The sequence below is a fragment of the Anabas testudineus genome, chromosome 11, assembly GCF_900324465.2.
Source record: "Anabas testudineus chromosome 11, fAnaTes1.2, whole genome shotgun sequence".
Taxonomy (NCBI): domain Eukaryota; kingdom Metazoa; phylum Chordata; class Actinopteri; order Anabantiformes; family Anabantidae; genus Anabas; species Anabas testudineus.
This window is the reverse complement of record NC_046620.1, coordinates 10834856-10857833: the sequence shown is the minus strand read 5'-3', so window position 1 is coordinate 10857833 and position 22978 is coordinate 10834856. Positions and strand designations below refer to the sequence as shown.

The window sequence follows — 22978 nt, the reverse complement described above, 5'->3', positions numbered from 1 at the left end:
AGATTCCTTCATTTCTTTAAATTTATTACTGGTAAGCTGAAGGAAGAGCAGCACTGGGCAGCTGACAGATTAAGCAAAAGGAGTGGACTTGGTTGCCCAAGAATGAGGAAGGGCCAGAGGGCAAGTAGCTCATCTGAGTCTGAAGAGAGTCAACAGCCACGGTCAAAGGATTCCAGGTTGTCATCACATGGATGCTCATCCGCTGAAGATTCATCCTCAGATTATGATGTGGATGCAGAAAGGGTGATGAAAAGGAGCCAAAGGTTCAGCAGTTCTTTCAGCTTTGGAGAAGATCAGCACATCCAGTCAAAGAATGAGGACAGAAGAGAAGAACTGACGCCAAAGAGCTCTAATGGAGTACCTGTCGTAGAACTGGTGGAGACAGAATTAGCAGCAGAATGGGTACATCTGCAGAAAAAGGACACTTTTAGTGACGTCAGTGAACCACCAAGGTCGGGTTTATTCAGGCCTCAAGAATTATGGCTGGCAGTGACAAGATGCCTCACCCTCCGATGGCCTCCTTGTCTGTCCATCAACAGACAAAGTAACAGGAAATTAGCCTTCCAAGTGGACCATGACCAATCAGAGGACACACAGTCGTCTGTCAGCTCTGACTCAACCAGCTCTTCGAGTACATTTACATCGAATAATAGAGATACGGCAGTGGTAAAGGTAGAGGAAGACAGAAGGAGATGGGTTAAAAGTGGTCCACCTGCTCGTCATGGGGTTTCTCATTCTTCGCCAAGGTTGCCAAGAGCCAGACAAGCTGCAGACTCTGTGCTGGCTTCGATGATCTTAGAAAAAGAAATGTTCTTGAGGATCGAGCTGGTAGATTCAGGCAAGGAGAAGGACGACTTACGCTACCGGGCAGAATGGAAGCTCTCAGAGAGAACTAAGGAACTGGCAGAGGGAGTCTGGCTCTCTCGAAGCCTAAAAATGACGTGTTGAGTTCAAGGTTTGGCTGACTTTGATAGGCTAGACTTTATATAAACTATCCTTGCAATGATCATTTATTTGGCTCTTAGAATAATCTAATCTGAGTTTGTATGACCGTTAAATAGAAATGGCCTAGATTTCTGTGAATAATCAGTAAGATTGGTTTTGTGTGATGACTGTATGCTGATACAAACTGTGCTGATACAAATTGCAGTGACTCTGGGTAACTAATTAGAAATACTATTTTCAGAGACACAACATTGCAGTTTGTGTAATGTTTAGCTGTCTGCCTTTGACACTCATTTTTTACATGGCTGGTTCCATGTCTAAGAAGCTCGGGAGATCTAATAGAATATGTTGTTATGAATAAAAACCTTGTTTGAGATATGGATTTGTATTCGATTCTTTTTCCACCTCTGGAGCAGTATATTGTCATAAAACTCTCAAATTTGAAATATAAGACATTTTATATAAAGACACTAAATAAATTAAGCGCAGGTTATAGTCCAAGCCCAGTTTTTATTTGAACCAGAGTCTTTAGAAAATCTGAAACTGCTCTGTGTTATTTGTCTTGACTCTTAATAGTCTTTTTATTGAACATGAGACACATTAAATGGGTAAATGATGTAGTTTTATCAAATCCTAACAGTCAAATTACAGGCAGTGGCATGCTTTTGACCTGCATGCAAGCAGCTTAACCATTCTTACATGACAGAAATATGATTGCCGTAGGTGAAAAGCATGACTAATCATGTCAAGTAGCCTCTATAGTAGTATTACATCTGACCGTGCAGCAACACCAATGTAGTTGTGTAATTTATAAATGTACAGATGCATTTATGGTTGGCTATGCTAGGGGTAGATAACCTTGGTCCTAGTGAGCCGGAGCCCTGCTTGTATTCAAACTAACTTTACATTGAAAAACAAACAGGGCTGTGGTTGTGGTTGCCTACCCCTGGGCCTTTTATGCGCAACACATTGACGATATTTTAAGAAACGAGAATGAAAAGGTGTCAATGAAGACGTTATGTGCATATGTGGACAGGATGATGAAAGAAATAGAAATTAGCCTCATCTGTTATGAGCCAGAAGTTTATCCCTGAAGCAACAAAACTGGCAGCCGATCATCACTAATGACTGCCTCATTTGGCAAATGATACATGTAGAACAGATGATGACTTATTCTTCATTACTTTATTCATGATGGATAAAGTATTATGAATATTTGACTGCTCATCTTTACCGCATCTGACTAATGGATGACCAATACAATGTAAACAAAACATTTACGTTGTCAGAGAGTCTTCTTAAGAGCTGATTACTAAATTATCAATTTATGAATTTGATGCAGTTTAAGCAAATTAATTCAGACACTGTCATACCATTATGCTTTACTTGTTACATATTTACTTTTGAACTTGGGTGCCCATAGTCAGGCCCAAAGCTCGAGGTTAATGTGTGTTTTCATGCTGGATTCTACTGAAATGCTCAGGTTTCAATCAGGCCTGTTCGCTTTAATCTCGAAGTTCCTGTGAAAGAGACGCAGATAAACATAAACCTTTTATTATTTTAATTACAAAAATGCACATTGTGATTTATTTAGGTGTCTATGGGACATTTTGTGTTAGTTTTAGTTGTAGTTCGATTTTAAATATGAGAAAACATTGCTCCATGTTATGATCTCTCTTTCTTCCAGCTGCTCCTCTCTGCACCGAGATGAGTGTCTGCAGCCTTGTTCATGCACATGTGCTCTTGTAAATTGCTGATCATAAACCTGATTATGTGTAGGCAGAGGTCTGGACACATATAGACACATGCTGCTGAACAGTATTGTGGGTTATGTAGTAACATTGTGAACAGCTCCCAGGTCATGTTATTAGCGATCACTTTGTTAGCCTTAATAAGCTAACATTAGCCTCTCATAACATCCCTAGGTGCCAACAACCAATGTTTTGTGCTTAGTTCGACGAGGTGACCAATCGGAGCAGACTGGTTAGGGGGACAGGGGGCCTCAAAGACACAGGAGCTCAAACAAGAATTTTTAATCTTAAGATCAAATAAGCTGTTGCGTGAAGAGGCATTAGTGGAGCCCTACAATAAAATAGAAACCTTAAATTATGCATAGACACTTTGCTAAATTCGCCATATTTACTGGGAAATTAACTTAATATACCATTTTAAATTATGTTGAAATGGTACCAGCATTGCAGGCATTAACTTTTACCTTCACTAGTGAGTGAATTACATCAATATGTAATTGGTTCTAATTGTAATCACCTCACAGGTGGAAGCTATACTGTATAATGTAAGACCCCCTATCCATAGACAGGGAGGGCTGTCAGCACTCACAAACTGTTCCTCACCAGTTTTTCTTAGTAAACATAATATTTTTCATGGTTAGTTATAACAGAGACAACCAATGACCTGACATCTTCTAACAGGAAGCACTCAAGATTGCAATGACACTACTGTACCCTGGAAATCGTCAACACTGCAAGTATTCATCATTTTGTCTTCCAGAGAGTGACAAAGTATAGAACAACGAGTTCCTTTTTTCCTGGTTCATCCTCTCAGTCATACAAGTGTGTTTGTCAATTGTGCTGGAAGGAACCGTCCCCAAACATAGTTACATAACATGGTGATAGACTGCAAATCCCAGCAGAGGACAAATGTTCCAGTCGCCAAAGGACAAATGTGACTTCATAGAATTTTGTGGTCTTAGCAGACCAGCCAGACAGTAATTGCTTTATCTCCATGACCTTTTAGTTATATTCTATTATATTTAAAGCCTGAAAGCCGTTATGATCTATCCCACAATTGAAGCCCTCTACTGCTTTACAAATTAACTTCATAAATTCTTAGTTTATTTAAAGTCTTATATATCTTTATATCTCTGTATCTATATATTCTAAATACTGTATTTATATGGATTCATTCCTTCCTTCCTTCCTTCCATTCCTTCTTTTTGAATGTAAACCCATGCTCTCTGTCCCCCTTGACAGGCTTAAAATAGATGGGAATGCGTTCTATTAAGGAAGTGATTATTTGGGAACAATCGCTGTGACTCTGCAGCTGGAATTGTCACCTCACAGAAATAATGTCCCAAGCTGAAGTCATTGCTATGTTTTTTGTGTTTATTTGGTAGCCAGTATTCTGTAGAGTAATGTTTTGGATTTTGCTGGGTGTGTAGTTGGCAGCTAATACTCAGTCTCAGGTATAAACTTGCTGAAGTAAAATAATGCCGGTGGTAGCACAGACGAGCAAAAGGGACACTTGGCAAGTGGAACGCTTGACTCAGGATGATGAATAGGAGTTGGAAGTCAATGGCGTGTGTGTGTCTTTATGTGTGTCTGAGGAGGCGTTGCCAATAGAGAATTTGATGGATGATCCACCAGGGTATTTGTGATAATGAGCACGAAAGTCATCCCTGGACACACATGCCCTAATCAGCAGGCTTTGCAGATGGCCAGAAGTACTCTGGTGACATCAGTGAATGTTTGGGAGTTTGTGTGTGTGTGTGTGTGTGTGAGCGCACACCAAGTATTACTCACTCACATTGTGGGGACCGTCCAACTTCTTTCTCATGTGGATCAAAGGCAGGTCTCCGCAGTCTAAATCATTGAATTTTCGAGTGATGACTTGGTTCAAGCTTAGGGTAGGGTTAGTTTCAGGACAAGGGTAAGAGACAGGAAAGTAAATATGATTTATATTTTTAGGATAAGTCCCCAAGAGTTCTGAAAGTAGACATGTCTGTGTGTTTATGTTGTTTGTGTGTGCATGTAACATGACTATATGGTAGATTACTAACATAGGACACCTTAATATTTCTTCCTGCAGTCACTAGCAGACACACATAGGCCCACTCTCCTGTGACACTGTGCTAGTAGTGTAGACTGCACCCAGACATACAATGCAATGTGTGTCGTTTTCTGTTTTCCATACATGGAAGATACATAGCGTTGCTTAACATGTGCGAGCTGCAGATGTCACTGGGACTTCACTGAACCTTATGTGATTATGTGCATCAAACCCATAGTGGACAATGCTGCTGAGAGAGGGACAGGCACGACTAATTTCTAATAATAATAATTCCCGTTAATATTGCCCTTCCTGCATCCTAATCCAGGAAATCCAATAAGCCTGGAGCAACTGGATTTACTGTGTAGTGAGAAATTAAATTTCCCCTCTCATAGTTTTTTCACCAGCGCTAATGAAACCTTTAAAATGAGCGGAAATACATTTCATGACTTAGTCGACAAAAAACCTTTCATTGTATTTGTATTAAAACCTTTACAGACCAACACTAACCTAATATTTAAAACTCAAATTCACAACTTCTCACATTTTCCTTACATCCTCTCATTGTGGTTATATGGTTTATTTTATCTTGGGCAATAAATATCAGGCACTAATTTGTGAACTGTCGCTACTGCAGCTTGGTATGTATCACAGATGCTGCACACTGTAAATGTGTAAAAGTATAGGTGATAGTGCCCCGTTTTAAACCAAATTTGATTCATTATGTCTTTATAAGAAGAGAAAATTTGAGCTGTTCTGATGTGAGAAAGTCAGACTTAAAGTCTGTTATGTTTCATTATGGTCAATTGAAAATAAGAGCTACTGAATAGATTGTGTAGAAGAATTTTTAAACTACAAAATTCATACTAAGGTCATTAATTATTACTTTGTATTATGACATGTCATCAGACACTAATCCCTTTTTTTTTTAGTACAATTTACATTGATATACCATCAATCTACAGAGATTTATATTAGGCTAATGCCTTTAAGAGGAGTTCCAATCTCAACTTGCCCAATTTCACTAGCACCACTGGTGAAACAATCAGTTGTTACTGTGATATTGCTCATTTTGAAAGAGAATGCAATAATAGACTAGACACCAGAACATGGAAAATTCAAATTGAGACATAATAAGTGCTTTGTTTTAAGGTTTAACTGATATTTAATTGGCTTTACTTAAACTATAAAGGTTTCACAGTCAGAACTTTTTTTTTTTTTATCATATATTTATTTAATACAACATAAAACTCTTGAGCTGACTACAGTCTCTCCTTCATGTGTATATTTCACTTTCTTCTTTTCAAAGCACAGCTTCAGATGATGCAGTGCAGACCAGAAGCTTTTGGACGGTGTTCATCTGTTTGCAAAAGACTCTCCAAAAAACAACAAAAGGCAGCAGTAATAGAGAAGTCCTAAGAAGTCAGCAAAGTGACTCTGTTATGTCAGTTAAAAATAAAGTTAGTTAGCCACTAGCTGTACATTACTTGACCATGTTAGACTAAAGCAGTAAAACCCCTAAGTGTATTGAAGGGAGAGTGGCTACATTTTATAGCTATAATAAAGTCCTCAATTGTATCATAAATAATAATATTCTAGTTTCTTAAATCAAAGTTAAACAGATTCACTCTCATTAATTCACTTGACCAGATTTTTTGCAGCAGACGCCCATGAAAGATTGCACACTACTGTTCTTATCAAATTACAAATTACAAATAGAAAGCCTGTTGTTGTTATTATAAATTCATTTATTTATTTTGAAGATTTTAGGCGATGTTAAGCCTTTCTTTGTGAGTATTTTTCTTCATGTCTATGCATTTACTTGTCTCTCCATGCTTGTGCTTGCCTTTGTGTGCCTGCATCCCTATTGAATTCATGTGGGGCTTGTTTAGACAGATTTGCATCTGCCCCACTGTACATATTGTTAACGCCTCAGTGAGCAGTGCATAGTTCAGAGTATGTTACATTCACTGCCCAAGGGAGAATCTGGCGTCCAAGCTGAACACAACAGCAGCTATAAATAACATAACAATGAGATTCTTTCCTTTAGTGAGAAGTAAGAGCTGATAAAATATTGTTTAGTAGCAATTCATCCAACAGCACTTTATATAATAAAAATGGTTATTTAAATCCATTTAAAATGTATGTTTCATCTGAAACATGACAGCTACATTGAAATTGTGCTAGTGGGTGGTTATTGTTATTTATAGTCATAATTGCCCACTGCCTTGTCTTCCTCATTAGGCTGTCAAGGATCAAATGTGGAGGACTGGAGTGATGGAACATGTGGATGTGAAGAGAGGAAAAAGACCAGATGTGGCCAAATGGTTTGGCAGACACGAACTGTCTCATTTCACGTGCAGTCTCCATCGATGTGTGGTCTTCAGAGAATCCAGAGGACTACACAAGTAGGTTTCACCTGCACCACATGTACAGAATATACTAAAGTGCATGTTAGCTTCACATGGGTTACAGCAGCCATTGGGAATGCATAGTTAAAAATCACTGCTGCCAGGTTTCCTTCTAACTAACTGAATGTTTTTGACAGTGGTGCTGGATATTGTGTTGTGTCAGGTTGGTCAGTCAGGGTACAATGATGATGCAATGATTTTAGTGACAGAATTGTATGATTTATTACAAGCATGCTACATTTGTTGTGAATCACAAGAGTAGAAATATTAGAAATATAAAATAATTTATAGAGAATAAAACCAAATACTAAATAAAATAAAACATTTTATTTCTTACCATTCTGTTTGCACAGTACAGTTTTCACAGTGCCACCTGTGACGGCATACTAATTCAGTTGTCACTTTGATGTTCCCAGTTCCAGTAGTTGCAGCACAGCTCCCTAGCCTAGTATCTGTGTATGCCGGTGATAAATGTGGCTGTCACTTACATGCACACACACAATCAGCACGCAACACTTTCTTGCTGATCCTGTCTATTAAAAACATGTTCCCTAACCCACACGTGCAGTTGAAAATGTCGACATGTGTACAAAAAATACCTGTTTGCCACCAGAATAAATGACCTGTCACCACACTAAGTTGCAAACTGTTGGCTAAAAAGCATCGCAAAGCTGAGAAATACAGGAGGTAAGCAAATCAATCCACATTTTTTATTGTTCCCTTGGTATTTTTGTCCATATACAGTATATCACATTTAAAAACCTAATTAGAAAGCTTTGCACTAACTTTTAGAAAAGCAGCAATCTAGTTGTTAGAGGAGGTAGAAAAGAACTGCATGAACTACAAAGACGGATTTAGATATTAAAGCAAGTGCAAGGCACATTTTATGCTGACTTCAAAAAACTGCATGTGACAGCTTTCATGGACTTATCTGTTGGAGATTTCACTTTCATATAGCAGGATAGTTTATCTCTAAAGGCAGCCATGGTCCAGGCCGAAAGGCTCTGGGGAAAATCACTCACTACTGCCTGTGTGTGTGCATATGCAAAGTCTGTGTCACAGAGTCGTCAGAAGTTTTTCTTCCTGCTATCTCTCCCACTTTGACGTGATTTTCCTCTTTGCCTCTGTCTTGCTTCAATCAGACTAATCAGTTTTCTTGTTAATTGCTTCTTTACCCTGCAGAGCTGCCATGTCTCAGTCTGTGAGGAGAATAGGGAGTTCTAAGAGCTGATGTGTTTGGTGCTACACCTTTTCCAATGTACCAATGTGTATCCTGATGTGTTATCCTCATGCTCAACAGCCAAGTATTGTTGTAAGTTTGACATTTGCACCAGTTATAAGGTTTAGTGTTAAACTAATTTGAATAAGAAAACGTACCCATCATGATACTGGTCACTGGTGCAGCAATGACTACACATTTTTTGATTTTACCTCCACATGGTCCTTTTGCGCTTAGCCTAGACCGATAAAGTGGTATCAGTGGCTATTGACCATGCATGTCCCTGTCGTCTGTGAGTTATGTAACAACATCTGGGGTGCAGCCATAGTCTCTGGTGAATTTTAAATCCTGCTCAACAGAGTATGTTAATGACTTTGCATGCTTGTGCATCTCCATCTCCTGATTATAAACATATGACCTACATACACAAGCTCATTGATTGTGCAAGAGACTGCAACTATTAAATTAAAATGTGTTAGTGATGTCATTAGTGAACATTAGCCACTCATTGTGAAACTGTTTCCTTTTCATTTAAATTGTTCAAGTGATGCATGATGTGATGCGAGTGATGTGTCTTGCACCAGTATCATCTCATTCCATCTCCAGACACAAATCCCTTTAAACTGCTTCGTAAAAGAGGTTTACTGGTTTGTAGAAACACATTAACTAAAGCTAGTAGAACTGAAGCCAAGTGTGGATTATTACAACCGTTCAAACTGTGGAACAAACGAATTGCTGCCAGAACAGCTTATTTTTAAAATCTACAGTAGAGACAGCAGCATTGCAGAAGCCAAACCTTTTAGCTCTGTTGGTGTTTGGACAATACACTTTTCAATGCTGTTTCAAGGAGAGCTATTCATGCAGGCAATATAAGGGACTATAGAATAAACATGGCAGCTTGGAGATTCTTATGAACAAGAGGCAACATTTGCCAACAAATAAACCCAATATGTATTTGTGCACTCGAGAAACTTTTAAATTCAGAGTCAGTGGAGATTGTAAGCAGGTAACAGGTCAGTGTGTTGCCCGAGAACCTTTTCAAATTGCACTCACAAGTCTCAAACCAAAGCAGATTCATCACTTACTGTAGTTTTCCGGCAGCTGGATTAGGAGACATGCATCAGCCTCAACGCTTTAAGTTGCAAAGACATGTGGCAAAATCTAAGTTGTGAACCTCTGGCCTGCAGCTAAACAAGACATCGCTGTCATATCTCTCCCATTTTTATCTATGGTCTCTCTCTAGCCTCTTTTTACATCCCATAAGCACTTCTCAAGTCTGCTGTCAGTCCCTGCTTTGTCATCTGTGCACTTCTCCATAGATCTTTGGTGTGTGGAATCAATTTAGGATAAGAGTTGGCTGATGGGCATGGAAAAGATGACCTGACAAGTATAGTTCAAAGCTGACAAGCTGTGACTGGATACACATTAAAGCTTGCTATACAGTGCTTTCTATGTCACCTTGCCTTAGGACAGAGAGGGGGAACTATTCACAACTGGATGAGCATCAGGGAGAAGTGGAGCAGGAATTAGATATGGGTGACAGAGGCAGTGCAAAGCCTCCACACTCCTTTTAAAAGATGCATTTTGCATTAATAAGCATTATTGTAATTTTGTTTGTGCACTGAAGCAGATTTAGACGTGTTTATTTTGTAAATGGTAGTAAGGTAAATGCTGAATCAATGAAACATCAATCAACAACAACATTATTGAAAATGAAAGTGTATTTTTGATTAGTTTGTAGATTAAATGTTCAAAGATGTGAGACTGCAAAACATTGTTACATGTGTTCAGTCCGTATGAAATAAGCATACTGACGTTTATGTACCAAAGAAATGGTGGATAGACGAGATAGATGCACTTAAATCAAATGATGATCAAGTTTTAGGCAAGTGAGTATATTTTGTGTGTGTCCCAGTAGATGTACAGGCATTATAACACTTGAATCATCTTGTGTTTGGAGGAAGGGGTGCTGTGCTGTGCTGTGCTGTGCTGTGCCAGCCTGATGTGCTGGCTCATGTCCAAACTGGCACATTTCTTGGTGACTATGAAAGCTGCCTGAGACTGCTGCCCAAAAGGGTTTGCAATCTGCAGTGTGGATGCAGCAAAGCAGAAGGGCACATATCAATTTTTTCATGCTGTGTTAAAGTCCTAGAGCACATCTTCCCTGCGGACCCCTATTATTTGGTGTACGACAATTACAAATGACAGTGAAATGGCTGTGCAAATGAAAAATGAATCAAATCAATGCTGTTGGCAGTGAACACTGCTAGATTCTCAGAGTGACAGCTGTTTAACTTTGAAGCAAGTGACATATAGGAGCTCTGCAATGAACTACAGATGTTAGGGGTATAGCTGTTTGCTATTCCCCAGTGCATGCTGGGATAGACATCATGACATTAATAAGTAAGCTTATTGATTAGTAAATGTGTATAGAAATTGTGGAATAATAAATATTAGCTGGTGTGTGTGCTAGCCAACTACAATATTATGCAGTATCTTCTTCTTCTCTTTCGGCTTTTCCCATCAGGGGTCGCCACAGCGAATCATCCTTCTCCACCTAACTCTATCATGGGCATCTTCTACCCTAACACTAGCCAACCTCATGTCCTCTGTTATAACATCCATATATCTCCTCCTTGGTCGTCCTCTTGCCCTCCTGCCTGGCAGCTCCATCTCCAACATCCTTACAGTAAATTAAATTTGTTGTAACATGCTGCTAAAATGCAAAGTTGGATTCTAAATAACAATATAAACAATAAACAATTCATATATTAATCTATTACTTCACATTCTGTTCCCCAGAGAAAACGCGTTCCCAGCTGTGAGGCCACAACCTATTTTTACACGCATTGGGCACAAAGGCAGGAAACTTTCTTGACAGGTCCGTCCATCACAGAGTTCTCACAGAAACTCAACTTCTTCGTATATTGACACTATAAATAACTTCAAGTCACCAGAAGTTCATTTAGGAGCACACAATGTTTTTTTTTTTTGCTACAGCTATCACTGATTTGCAAAGATTAATTTCTCCCTCAACATCTGCACATAAATCTTGAAAGTGAGTATACCTCTGTTCATATTTAATTACAGTTAATTGTAAATAATTGGCACCTGCCACCTTCTGTAATTTGTAATGACTGTAAAGATGTAATGTCATGTAATTTGAAAACCTTAAACACGTTACATCGAACTGAATCAATCAAATAACTTGTGTGAATGTCTTCTTTTAATCTTCTTTTTTATGCGTAACATAAGTCTTCCAAGGATTCAAAACATAGTCTTATTCTCTTATTTAATAAATAGTACCTCCTTTTTTATTTATTAAGCCTGGTTGTGGAACTCTGATTTTTAATTAATACATGTGCTGTATAACCAGGAAAGTAAATTAAATCTGTCATTCACGAGGCACTCACCGGCATTTTTTAACCAGCAGAACTTGAATTTATTAATAAGTGTCTTTTAATATTAATGCTCCTCTTGAAAGTGTAGCCACACTCAAGGTATCCTGCTTCATGTTTATAAATAGTTTAAACCTAAAAAATCTTATTTTTTTGAATGAGTGAAGCACAGAAGTAGGGAAAAAACCTAGACGTACCATTTACACATTAAACATAGAGTATTTATAACAGATTTTAACACGTTGGGGCTTTAGTATATGGTTAAATGAACTACTGCAGTACCTACACATTTTCTATCCATTTCGAATATCATTATCGCTATAGAAACAGTTTCTTTTTAAAATGGAAGTACATGCAGTTGAGCAGGTACACCTGCCCCAAATTCCCCAGAATGGTTTCTGCCAGATAAAGAGTTGGCTTCACTTTGCATCTGAGTTCAGTAAGTGAGGAAGATATTTCTAGGTCAGAGAAACAGAGCAATAGTAGTACACATCTCAGATGTAGTGTTGACATCACCCCTCTCTTGGAGAGACAGAGAGTGCGTAATGCTTTATTTAGCTGGGTTATGCATCAGTCCATTGGAGCTGCCTTGTCGCTGTTTCATGTTTTTTTTTCTTATTCATGACAACCAACATGCCAGTGGTAAATGTATAATTCTGCAAGTGAGGAATTCAGAATGAACTCTATTTTTAGCCCAGAAGAAACAGTTGAACAAAAGAAATACTGTACAGTTTCCAATTAGAACTTGTTTCCTCGGATAAAAGTCTTGTAGGTTTTACTGTTGCCCCAATTATTTTTTAAAGACAGGAGATAATAACATATGATTGATAATAGACTGAGGAACACTGAGGCAGTGACTAATATGATTATTGTTATTTATTTATTTGTATTTGAATAAGAAACAGTCCAGTATACATTTTTACTTGCATATGTACACTGCTTAAAGAAATGTTACTCAGTAAATTTTATGGCCCCCACATGCCTATATGCATGCCTGACGATGTCAGGGACATGCTCCTAATGAGACGATGGATGATACCCAGGGGTGTCTCTTCCCAGATCTGGTCCAAGGCATCGCTGAGCTCCCGTACAGTTTGTGGTACAACCTGGCGGCATTGGATGGACCAAAACATAATGTCCCAGAGGGACGTTCTATGGTAAATGCCAATCGAGCTCCATGGTGCCGGGCAGTGAGCACAGGACCTACTAGAGGAAGTCTGGCCCTCGGGCCTCCCTCAAGTGTGTTTCTGATTGTTTGGTTAGAGACATTCACCAGTGGCCTGGTGTGAATATTGCACTTACACCTCATGAAACAGGAACAGAATTCAAAGTTTTATTTGTAGATTTTTTTTCATCATCTGAATTTCTGTGTGTGTTGAGGTGGTATTGAATGACATTTATCTTGTCTTGTTTTAAGACTTGACATAGATGAAAACGAGGCATGTGGACAGGGAAAGATCACCCTCTGCTGGTTGTTACTTAGAGAGTAGTGGCTTGAATAATTTTTGAATTCTGAAGCTGTGTGAATGTTGTGATGCAAATTTGTGTAGATCAATATTTAAAATCATGATTGTTTTATTTGCTAGTTGTTCCTGGAGCATTGCTGCGGTCTGTGATACATTACACCTGTGGATCAGTAAAATGGTGTTAAACATCACAGGACTATGCGTCATGTCATATGCAGTCGTGTGTACTACTTTTTGAAAAATGGTCAAATTGACAAAATACATGTGAAAACATGTACATGCTAGATTATAATGTTACACAAAGTTTCATGCAGGTACATTTGTGCTCTAGCTATAAAGATTCTTGTCAAATCACTGTGGGATATATAGATAGATCTTACACTGAAGTTCACATTGTTGTACAAACCTCTGTTCACAAAAGCTTATCGGCCTTTTCTTTACTGCTCTTTGTGTTAGTTTTGGTTTCTTGTCAAGATTGCAGTGTCTAAAAATATAAAATATATACACAGAGCCATGGCTTTATTCATTTCTTTTTATAATCTTTACACCTTTACTGCAGATACATTTTTCTGATTAAGAACCTGTCCTTCAACAAACCACTAGATGGCGATATTGATCTGTTTACAGTGTTCTGTTTTCTCAATAAATGAAACTATTGTCAACTGGAGCTTTTACAATAAGTTTGAAAATCTTATACTTATATTCCTTTGGTATATTGTAAATGTTACACTAGAATATATTTTATATTTGTGTCAAAATCACACTAGATATACAGTAATTAGAAGGATCATGTTTAATCCCACTGCAAAAAATGACATAAGGAACATAGTTTTATAAAAAGCAGTGCAATGCAAAATGCTATTGAACGAGGCCCAGTCAGATTCAGACTGTGGCAGGACAGGCTCTGTGGAATACACTGTGACAAACCCTCTCTGGCGACAGAAAAGATGGAGAGCCTCGGGGACGATTTTTCCATCTCACCCCACTTTTTATCCGTTTTCATTTTGCTTCGTCATATTGCTCATACCCTCAGCCGCCGGAGTCTGTTGAATAACATGTTCTCTCCTTTCTTATGAGGGCACGCACACACACTCACGTCTTTTCCTAATCTCTCCAGTTTTGAACAGTGGCGTTCCCAAAATCCCATCTGACTGAGTGACTCTTTATACAACCTCTTTCACAGTCTGTGGGGATGGTAATAGGAAAGAGTTGAGTTCCATTTGAGCTTTCTAGCCATAGACACATGCTGCCTGAGGATGTAATGCTTCAATAAGCCAAAGGCATGAATCTGGGGATCTCATTTCATTCATATATGAAGAGATCTTCAATCACCATACAGGAATAAAGTACTGGAAGAGGAGGTATCTCAAAGCATCCAGGGGAAATTAGGTCCAACTGTCATTGTGTGTTGTTGGATTATGTGACAGGTTGATGTGTGATCTGATCTGATACTTCACTGATGTGTTTCGTCATATGCTGTGTACACAAGCAATATCATACGTTTGACAAGTGCCTCGTTCAAGTTGAGCACAAGTGAAAAGGCAGATGAAGAACAGACTACTAACATTTCAGTTTGTCTGAATTCACTGTCATGTGGTTGCAGTTCAGGTGCATGTTAACATTCACACCTGCAAACTGCTGCACATCACTAGACTTACAGTTTGCCCTGCTGGCTCAATCCTGCATGCTTTCCTTTGTACTGAGTCAAGTGCTGGTGTCCACACTGACTTCTGATGAAATCCTTGACTTGATAACACAGTGGCTCAAAACTCAGATTCATTTGAATATCAAGCAGAACATAAGCGCCTTACTTTAAATGAACCTACTGTTCCATTTTAGATTAAAAAAACTTCGTGACACTGACTGTCAGGGGAGAATTTCTGTATCGAAATGCAGATGTGTGGAGGATACATATTAAAAATAAATATTAAAATATACTGCAAAATAAATTAATGATGATGGAACTTTGTACCTACAAAAAATATCTTTGCTTATTATGTAATCACCTTTATTCTGTGCATGGAGAATTGGCAATTTTGCCTGAATGACAGTACTACAGTTCCAGACAGGCAGCATGCACAATTGACTCCAGTCTTGATTTTCTATGATTTTATGTTGATGGTATTTGGCGTATTGGCTCTTTCAGGGTACATTGTTAAAATTTGTGAAAGATTATTAATCTCAAACTCATCTACATTCAATTTCTCTGGTGATGTGTTTATATGTTATCCTTATGTGAGTCAGTATGACGTTCAATCTTATACTGATCAACAGTATTCTGTGTCAAAAACTGTACATTGTAGACCATAACAAAACTATTTTAACATAAATTAAAGGGCATTCCTGTGCACTTTTATTTTTGGCTAAGTTGAACAATCATTGCAAGTCATGCGGCTAGAACAGAAGACATTAACTTCAATTAAACATGTTCAGTGGCTGTGCCAGTCAGACACCAAAATATCAAAAGATGAAGAAAACAAACCGCTATTCTACTGGATGCTGGGCATCAGATTATTGTCACTGACACATCAGGTAGAAAATGGTGTAATTAACTGAGATAATCCTCACTTCCTGTTCCTCAGTAGAAACCTTGAGGACACATTTTTACACAGAGCAGTGAGCTATGCAATCACATTAATTACCAAATGCTTTTTTTCTTCTTTACTGATTCTTTCTTGAGGAGACCTGTTTTAAAGGGCAAATTCTAAGTGGTGCCACATTGTATTTGTATATGTATTGTATTTGTACAGATGTAATTTGCTTATTCAGGTTTTATCAGCAAAACAGAATAAAATGCACCTCATGCATTTTACATTAGCTGTTATCATCCTCTCACATAAACAGTGGATATGCATTATTCACTACTGTTTTTTAATTTACTTGAAATAAGTCCTGGACAAACTAGATATGAGCATTTTGTGTTGTCGTCTGCATTACTTAACTCCGTTTGAGATAAGGCACTGGGTTAAACTGCATATCTGTAAAAGTCACTTCTGCTGAAGTAGCAGGAGAACTGTGTTTACAATATGATATAGTGTTGTTCAAATGATGATTTATATCAGGGGTATTCAACTAAAATTTAAAGAGGTCCGTTACGCAATATTTTTGGAAGCAAAGGTCCAGAAGATTATAATGTTTAACTATATACTGTGATATATTATTAAGTAGCCTGCATGTAATCAATACTTGACTGTCAAATCAAATTAATTCAGTAGAAATTTATATGTAACATCAAACTGAGCATGTGGCTCAAGATCCTGGTGGACTGCTCATACTGGGCTCTGAGACTAGCAACTCTCTGTGATCACACTTCAGATTTTAGTGGGCATGTGTGTTCAAAACCTTTGTGTTTTGTCTCATAATGCAGTTTGACATTGGCACTTTTAATAAGAGCTGCAGTTTCTGAACATATCAAACATACTGGTTTACTGCTCCCAGTGGTAATATGAACAGAAAGGAGTCTGTCTATTGTGGATTAAAAACTCTTTACTGTGCACTTTTTTCTTTTTGGACATTTTTATATTTATCTCTTCCTTTTTCAGTCTCACCGTCCTTTTATCAACTTTCTCCTCTGTCGTCTGTCTCTCTCCTCTCTGTCGTCTGTCTCTCTCCTCTCTGTCGTCTGTCTCTCTCTCCTCTCTGTCTCTGTATCTCTCCTCTCTGTCGTCTGTCTCTCTCCTCTCTGTCGTCTGTATCTCTCCTCTCTGTCGTCTGTCTCTCTCCTCTCCGTCATCTGTATCTCTCCTCTCTGTCGTCTGTCTCTCTCTCCTCTCTGTCGTCTGTCTCTCTCTCCTCTCTGTCGTCTGTCTCTCTCTCTGTCGTCTGTCTCTCTCTCCTCTCTGTCTCTGTATCTCTCCTCTCTGTCGTCTGTCTCTCTCCTCTCTGTCGTCTGTCTCTCTCTCCTCTCTGTCTCTGTATCTCTCCTCTCTGTCGTCTGTCTCTCTCTCCTCTCTGTCGTCTGTCTCTCTCTCCTCTCTGTCGTCTGTCTCTCTCCTTTCTGTCGTCTGGGTCTCTCCTCTCTGTCGTCTGTATCTCTCTCCTCTCTGTCGTCTGTATCTCTCCTCTCTGTCGTCTGTCTCTCTCCTCTCTGTCGTCTGTCCCTCTCCTCTCTGTCGTCTGTATCTCTCCTCTCTGTCGTCTGTCCCTCTCCTCTCTGTCGTCTGTATCTCTCCTCTCTGTCGTCTGTCCCTCTCCTCTCTGTCGTCTGTATCTCTCCTCTCTGTCGTCTGTCCTCTCCTCTCTGTCGTCTGTATCTCTCCTCTCTGTCGTCTGTCCCTCTCCTCTCTGTCGTCTGTCCCTCTCCTCTCTGTCGTCTGTCTCTCTCCTCTCTGTCCCTCTCCTCTCTGTCGTCTGTATCTCTCCTCTCTGTCGTCTGTATCTCTCTCCTCTCTGTCGTCTGTCCCTCTCCTCTCTGTCGTCTGTAATCTCTCCTCTCTGTCTCTGTCTCTCTCCTCTCTGTCGTCTGTCCCTCTCCTCTCTGTCGTCTGTATCTCTCCTCTCTGTCGTCTGTCCCTCTCCTCTCTGTCGTCTGTCTCTCTCCTCTCTGTCGTCTGTCCCTCTCCTCTCTGTCGTCTGTATCTCTCCTCTCTGTCGTCTGTCCCTCTCCTCTCTGTCGTCTGTCCCTCTCCTCTCTGTCGTCTGTATCTCTCCTCTCTGTCGTCTGTCCCTCTCCTCTCTGTCGTCTGTCCCTCTCCTCTCTGTCGTCTGTCCCTCTCCTCTCTGTCGTCTGTCCCTCTCCTCTCTGTCGTCTGTCCCTCTCCTCTCTGTCTCTCTGTTATCACCATCTCTGTTTATTAATTTTTTTCCAACCTCCAACTTTCTCTCATCTACTGTTGAGTCTCTAATTTTACTGCCTACGATCCACAGAATCGATTGGCTAAGTGAAGTCACGTGGGATGGCTTAACTCGCATTCAATTGGCCAATGCGTTCTCGCGTCCACTTAATAACTACCGTAACGATCGCAATAGCTGCGGCGGTTATAATTAAGGTGTCCCGCTAGATTTGGAATCAAACGTTCGGTTTACTTTTAATAATTGTGCAGGTTAGTCACAAAAAGGGAGGGGGGATCTATGTCTTTTTGTTCTGAAAGTGGCTGAAAATGTTCCTTTGCTAAACAGATTGTGAATAACAAACTGTCCCCACTTCTCTGTCACCCTGTGGCTCATTTTCAATGGAGAAGATGAAGGCTCGTGATTAACATGGATGCCATATTGCATCCTTAATGATTCCTGAGTTTGTGTCTCCTCGAATTGGCCAGTAAAAGAACAGATGGCGCCACGGGTTGAATCCAGACACACTTACTGTGCCTGTGACAACTTTTGAAAAGTGCGTGCATGAGTCACTTTGTGTGTGAACATTGGTGTATATGTTCACACACAAATGTGAATGTGTGTGTTTGTTTTCCAACGTTCACCCCAGCAGGCCGGTGCCCTAAATAAGAATGTACACTTAGTCATCCAGTGTGGTACCAGAGGAATAAGGAAAGCCAATGTGTATGTTTTTTATTTGTATGTCTATGTGCCTCGTAACTGTTAAATCATATCTACAGAGTTTATCTTGGGTCTTGGGGATGTGTACACTTCCTGTCGATTTTTTTTTTTTTTAACCCATTAGAACCCACAGTGACATAGGTGTCAGCAAAACGTTTTTCTTTTATTCTTTCTTTTTCTTTTCTTATTTTTTTTTTTAGACATTGAAACTGTGTACTGTCCGACAGAAATTTCTTACATTTGATCCAATCGGTTTGTTTCATATTCTACATAATCTGTCTTCCAGTAGAAATGGGTCTAAGTTAAAATATCTACATCAAATGTCAGAGGGGTCTCTCTATGTCTGTGTTACTTCCTGTTCTTGTTTGCTCACAGTGCACTAGCTGCTCTCACAGTAATAGAACGGTTATAGGTGTTGCATAATGTGCCATTCTAGCCTCAAGCTCATATCCACCCCAAGAACGGGAGATGTGGTGACATGCGACATTCGAGAAAAGAAGATGACAGAAGAAGATAGCATCTGTTGCCTTCAACACCTATTTTTCGATTCTCTTTCAAGAACACATGCATATGCTATGTATGCAGATGAATACAGCTTAAGTTTACGAGACCTATACTGTACCACCCTAACTGGATAACAAAATGAAACTGTTAAACTAAGAAATCAGCTTGATATAAGAACAGAGCTCTTAAGAGGAGCAGAGGTCTTACACTGTCTAACAAAAAGCAAAACTTGGATGCAAAGTGTTGCTAGAATTAGCATTAATGTTCACTTAAACCATTACACCAAAGTCAAATTCAGTACATTTGTTAAAAATTTACTGAATGTGTGTTATATTGAGTATATTTATCTTCAGTGAGTTATTTCTCCTTGACTTTTCCTTCTATCACTCACTTTTTCATTTCTTATTTATGTTTTTCACTGGATCCAACCCCCCTGCAGTTCTTGCAAAACCCCCCTAGGTATCTCCCCTGTAAATCCTTATCCCTCTTCGAGTTTCGACTACACCGGCAGTAATATACAGTACGCTGGGACTATGAACTACTCCTGTTTTGTGGCGATGTCAAAGACAGTGTGGCCCAACAGGAGAAAAAAGGAAAATAAAGCAAACTGCCTGAGGTGTAGAGTTGCCTGGCAACAACTTCCCACCTTTGTGTGAGATGGCCTTCATCAGATTGCAGTGGAGACATTTCGAAACACTCCAACATAAAACTTGGTATGCACACACTGTTGAGAGGCAGGGACACAAGAAAAAGAGTAGGAGAAGAGGAGCTGCTGGAGAATGATGTGCTACCACAGGGTGTGGCCAACTTTGGTTTATGTTGTGTCTGTGGATTTCTTGGAGAAGACTTTAGACTAACTTTGGCTGGACCCCCTGTAATGTCTGTTGTTAGTACGCAGTTTGTCCCTTCAACCAAAAGCAGGAAGTGTGCACTAGAAATGATAATTTTGTCTAGTTCTAAAATGTGCTATGCTGAAGATATCATTTCTTTAACCAGCAAAAACAGATGAGGAACTTATCCATGTCTGATGATCTATTGCAGTAGTTTGTTTTACACTAAATTGAGGATCTGGTAAAGGGAACTTGTTTCTAAAAATGAATAAATGAATATAAAGATTTTCTTCTTGCTCCTCTTTTTACGCTTCTTCCTTGAGAGGAACTCAGGCTGTAACTTGTTCTACTGTGAAAATCATGTTTGCAGAAAATGGAAAATACTTTGATATAGAGCTTCATACAGGAAGTGCATACTGTATGTTTCTGTTAACTGAATAGGTTCTTATATTATTATACATAAAAGGCCGTACACGGGCCACCTAGTTTTATTTGTTAGTAACGTGCCTGTGGGGCCAGATTTCTGGTCTTTATATAAAGCCTGTCATGCAGCTACTGTACAATGATGTAACTGGGGCACGTGCAGGGGTTTCCTCCACCCTCCCCAGAAAGCATGACTCTGACTTTAGTCGTTTTGTGAAGAGCACACTTCATCTTTCAGCAAACTGAGACGTACTTGGATTTCGAGGGCTGTATCTGCATCACAAATCATGAGTTGATGAGTCACTTTTGCATTCTTGTTGAAAATATTACCCTTTATTCAGAGTGGATGCAGCACCACCTACACAAGCAGCACAAGCAAAATCCCATTGCTAATGACCTGCTCATCAACAGTCGCAAAAAGGTCATGGAAAAATGTTTGTTGTGACAAACACCTATTAAGTTTTAGTAAATTTAGTTAAAGTACTGTAAATACAGCACCAGTAAAATCTACATAAAAACAGAATGCAGTGATGTGCAAATCTCAGAAACCATATTTTATTCACAATACAACATAAAAAACTTCAAATATGAAACCATGGTGTTGTCATAGACGTAAAATATTGTTTAGCATTGTCCTGCGGAAATATCCAAAGCATTGTCTGGATATGTTGTTCTAAAACCTTTCCATAGGCACTACTACCATCAGAGATGCAGACTTTTGAACTCCTGAAGGCACTGACAACAAGCCAGAAGGTCTCTGTCCTCTTCAGTCCAGAGGCTGTAGCGCCCATGTTTTCCACAATAAATGTCCAACTTCAATTCATCTGACCACAGAAAACTTTTTCACTTTGCTACAGACTATTGTAAAATGAGCTTTGATATTTCTGCATCATATCCATATATGTCTCCTCCTTTGCTTTAACTTGGGTTCTTGGATGGCTCAGAACTGTATTCAGACAGTTTTTGGAAGTATTGATGATGTTATGTACTGCAGATGATGATATATTCAAATTTCTTGTATCTTTTTTAATTGAGGAACATTATTTTGAGTTTGACAATTTGTAGATGCAGCTTTTCACAGCTTGGCGAACCACTGCCCATCTTTACTTCTGAGAGACACTGACTCTCCAAGATGTTCTTTTTATACCCAGTCGTTTTACTGACCTGTTGCTAAGCAACCTAATTAGTTACGAACTGTTCTTCCAGCTTGTTAGTACCACTTACTTTTCCAGCCTTTAGTTTACTCTGTCCCAACTTCTTTATTTGTTTAATAAACATGGGTTTATAAAAATCACTGAGTTCTATTTTTGTACAGATTTTAGATGGTGTTGCAACTGTTTTGGATCCGGGGTGGTATATCATAGTAGGGTTGTTGTGACCCTATGTCCATTCCTGGTAGCTTACACCTAATTTCTCTAATTGTCTTTTCAAATTCAACAGCAAGTATTGAGTGATTATATTGGCTTATACAGTACGCCTTTCAAAATGCTGTCTGTGACAACAGTATAAGATTTATTGTCGTCTTAATTGTAGTTGAAGTATTTCTCTCTTCTCTGTTTTTTATTATTTTGTACTGACACAGGTCAGGGTCATGGTGGCAACAGATCAAGCTGATGAGCTTAGATGTACTTCCACAATGATGTCCTAGAGTCCTTCTTGCATTCAAAGGCCCACTGGGAGGTATAATCCCTCCGGTTCTGCTCCAGTGTCTCTTTGACAGGAACACGCTGAAAAGGAAGCACGTGAGCCACATCCATCTGTTCCCTTCAGTGTGCACAAGAAGTCGCTTGACGGAAAAGTCCTCCTACATTGTTTAAAGGAATATAATATCAAATATTTACCTAAATAATAAATCAATTATTACATGTCATCAAAGATTTAAAACATGCAAAGTGGAAATATTAGCTTCTCAGACAACTAAATACTAACTTCAACTCGAGAGTGTGTATTTTTACATCAGTTCAGTCTAACTTTCTGTCGGTTATTGACTTGCCTGACCAATCATATGGGAGTCTAGACTATGACATCGTAAAACCTGGCAAAGCACCGATCCATACATGCACGTGTTTCATTGGTGCTCTTGAGAATGGCAGTATAACAGTGTCAGCCTCTTAGTCTCTTAGTTGTAATCCCAAGTCAGAAAGTTTAAGAAGAATTTGTTGCAGCTACAATATGTCCTAGTGAGAGCAACTACAAATACCTCACCTAGGAAAATAGCTGCAAAGCCAGCACCACTAAATCTCAATGTAATTCAATATTTACGCACAATCAATTCAGCTACTTTTGAAGAGGGCACACACTGTTTATGTTTTGCTCTATTCGGATATTTTACACATTTGAACAATAACCAGTGCTCTCTGAGGATATTTAAACGTATGGCTGTAAGGCTGTCAGTGAGGATAAGCATTTTTGGAATTTTTCCCGTCTTCTGCTACCTCAGTAAATGCTTTGCTTTACTTTCCAATATAATTTATCCCTTTTAGATTTCCTGTGAGTATATGCA

General features: G+C 39.1%; 1 protein-coding gene across 1 annotated transcript in view; it reads left to right on the top strand.

The window, feature by feature from the left end:
• The window catches only part of dtnbp1b (dystrobrevin binding protein 1b), a 61415-nt gene that overhangs the window by 5735 nt on the left and 32702 nt on the right, over positions 1-22978 (top strand). Inside the window, exon 2 of the mRNA XM_026347363.1 lies at positions 6979-7142. Coding sequence (XP_026203148.1) covers positions 7049-7142 — 94 coding nt within the window. The 5' untranslated portion in view covers positions 6979-7048. The remainder of the gene's footprint in view (positions 1-6978; positions 7143-22978) is intronic.